Below are 2,500 nucleotides of genomic sequence, written 5' to 3'. Positions count from 1 at the left end.
AAGAAAAGGTGTTGTTTAATGGAGTGCAAATGGGCACTGGCGAGACATTGCTTGCCCTCGGCTCGGTGCTGGCGGCGCGAGTTGGCGTCCCAACCCGGAGACCACGTTTATTTGTGGAGAATGTGTGTGCGTGTATAAAAATAAAAATAAAAATAATAATAATAATTAAAAAACTAAAAAGAGTGTAATAGCGCGAGCACGGACTTTCTGCTGCATCATGACTGTTTTGATTTTGGATTCCCACCGGCTTCCTCGCTGGCTCGCTTTCTGATTGGCTGCACGTCACCGTCAATCATCGACGCGGAGCGAAGTCGGGCCAAAAAATCCAACATGTTGGATATGCCCGATTTCAAGTCTGGGGTCCTTCCGAGCGCCGATATCGGGTGGCGCCGTGTGTGGTGACAACACACACGGCAGGATTATCTGTGAAGATTATCGCTTGAGTCTCGGCGCGCCCTTACGATTGTCGGGAGGGGAAATTCGGGGCTAAAATCGGGCCAATTCTCCTGTCGTGTGAACCAGGCTTAAGTAAAAACGGGATGAGGTGGACTAACAATGATAAAAACTAACAAACGTGATTGAAACGGGACTCAAACTGAGACTAAATTTAAAAATGCTGGGGGGGTTATGGTTAGGGTTAGTGTTAGTGAACACTCGTGTGCGTGCGTGCGTGTCGCACCTGAGTATGCGCGCAATGCAGGTCTGACAGAAGCGATGTCCGCACTCCGTCTGCCTGGGATGACACAACACCAGGCGGCAGGACTCGCACAGATATTTCTCCTCGGGGACGTCCACAAAGTGATCCGTGAAGCCGCCATCCGACGGCAGGAAGCCCGTCGCCGCGCCTGAAACGTAACACGCACGCATCAGACGCCAGCACGTCAAATCACGCTCACCAAGAGCAAAAGCTGTTCTTTGACATCATACGTACGCGATATCAACAAATATTTGGCTATCGTACGTACGCGATGATGTCATAACTGCACGCCCACATCACTATGTGATCGATAACGTCATAATCACCTTGTGAAGCGTCGCAGGGAGGCCAGGGATTGGCCTGCCGGTTGGGAGGCGGGGTGATGGGAAGGGCCGCAGACAGGGGCTGGATGAGGGAGGGCGCCACCTGCTGGAGAGGAACCTGCACCTCCTTCCCGTCAACACTGCGTCCGGCTGACATGACCTGATACGCAGCACACACACGCAAACACATAGGTCATTCATAAATGTTAACTATAGGGCCATAATGAACCCTTTTCAAAATATCAATAACTGGCCCAAGTTTTGCCGTTTAATTAAACATCAATCTACTTTCTCATTAAACGCTGTTCTGTGTTGGAGTCACTCACAAATGTCCTTGTGCCAACTGTGCACTAGAGGGAGCTCTGACTTGATTCAATTATTCAAGAGGCTATATCTATAGAGAGTGTGCCCCCACCATCTATCCTTCCCTCCTTCCTCTCTTTAGTTTTGGATTTTGAATTGGATTTGTCACTTCAGGTTCAAATCAGAACAGAAGCTTAAAAAAAATAAATAATAATAATCTATCGAGACAAATCTAATATGAAGACAGAAGATCACAAAATGAATACTACTAAACCTGCCTTTGTTTTATATACCTCTTGTAACATTTCCCACAAAAAAAGCTTCTCTTGAGTAAGCGCACTTGAAAGAGGCGTTAATTTTTAAACATCAGGAACAAAACCCTCAAGCTTTGACGTGACACGGGCTGTGCTACATATACAATTTTAGTGACATTCTGATGAGAAAACAATATTTACTTGAATAAATTATTATATCCGTATCCGTGCCGGATCCTCTAACTCGTGGCTAGGTGAGCACAGTTGATTCATGTTTAAAGATTAATTACGTACTAGTATTAGTATGCTAAAAGTGGCACTAGTAGGGGAAAACAGGTTGCTAGTGTGGACAAACTGAGTACATCGAGAATTTGGAACCGAAAGGCCCCAACGATGTTCTTTCTCTCCCTCTTTTTATTTCCCTTTCGCTCTGAGTTCGATTGATCACGTCTGAGCGGGCTTCTGTTTACTGGCCGACGTTCATGCTAACGTTAGCATCTGTAGCTTCTCTTCTCCCAATTCAAGCTCATTCAACGTGGAAAAACACTCACGCTCGCAGCTAACAGTCCGCGACGTGCTTAGCAGCGACGTCACATTCAAACGACAAAAAAATACAAATAAATAAACCAAAAGCGCTAACGAAGGTTCCAGCCGCTAGCGCGCCGTCGACTCACATGAATCAGCTCAGCCGCTTCTCGGCGCCTCTCTGCGGGACTCGAACCGCCGACCTGCCGCTCGCCTCCTCATGGTCCTCTCCTCCTCCGAGGCTTTCTCTGCTCTCCTCTTCTGCTTAGGCCGGGGATACGCGGGGGAACGTCACGGAGCTCCGGCAGCGGCGTCGGGGGCCGAGGTACTGGACTCGGGTCACCAGTGGAAACCCCCTCCGCCTCCGCCGCTTCCGCCCAGGAAATCCCCCGCCGCTG

The 2,500-nt window shown here is 48.7% G+C and overlaps 1 protein-coding gene across 1 annotated transcript in view; it reads right to left on the bottom strand.

The window, feature by feature from the left end:
* The window catches only part of traf3 (TNF receptor-associated factor 3), a 12,508-nt gene that overhangs the window by 9,919 nt on the left and 89 nt on the right, over positions 1-2,500 (bottom strand). The window contains exons 1-3 of the mRNA XM_077538697.1: positions 2,252-2,500; positions 1,024-1,180; positions 680-845 (exon numbers count right to left, since the gene is read on the bottom strand). The exon at positions 2,252-2,500 is cut by the window's right edge and continues 89 nt beyond it. Of these exons, the coding sequence (XP_077394823.1) occupies positions 680-845; positions 1,024-1,177 (320 nt within the window). The 5' untranslated portion in view covers positions 1,178-1,180; positions 2,252-2,500. The remainder of the gene's footprint in view (positions 1-679; positions 846-1,023; positions 1,181-2,251) is intronic.

This window comes from Festucalex cinctus, chromosome 12, assembly GCF_051991245.1.
Source record: "Festucalex cinctus isolate MCC-2025b chromosome 12, RoL_Fcin_1.0, whole genome shotgun sequence".
NCBI classification, from domain to species: Eukaryota; Metazoa; Chordata; class Actinopteri; order Syngnathiformes; family Syngnathidae; genus Festucalex; species Festucalex cinctus.
The sequence above is the reverse complement of the archived record's forward strand: the minus strand, read 5'-3'. Positions and strand labels throughout refer to the sequence as shown.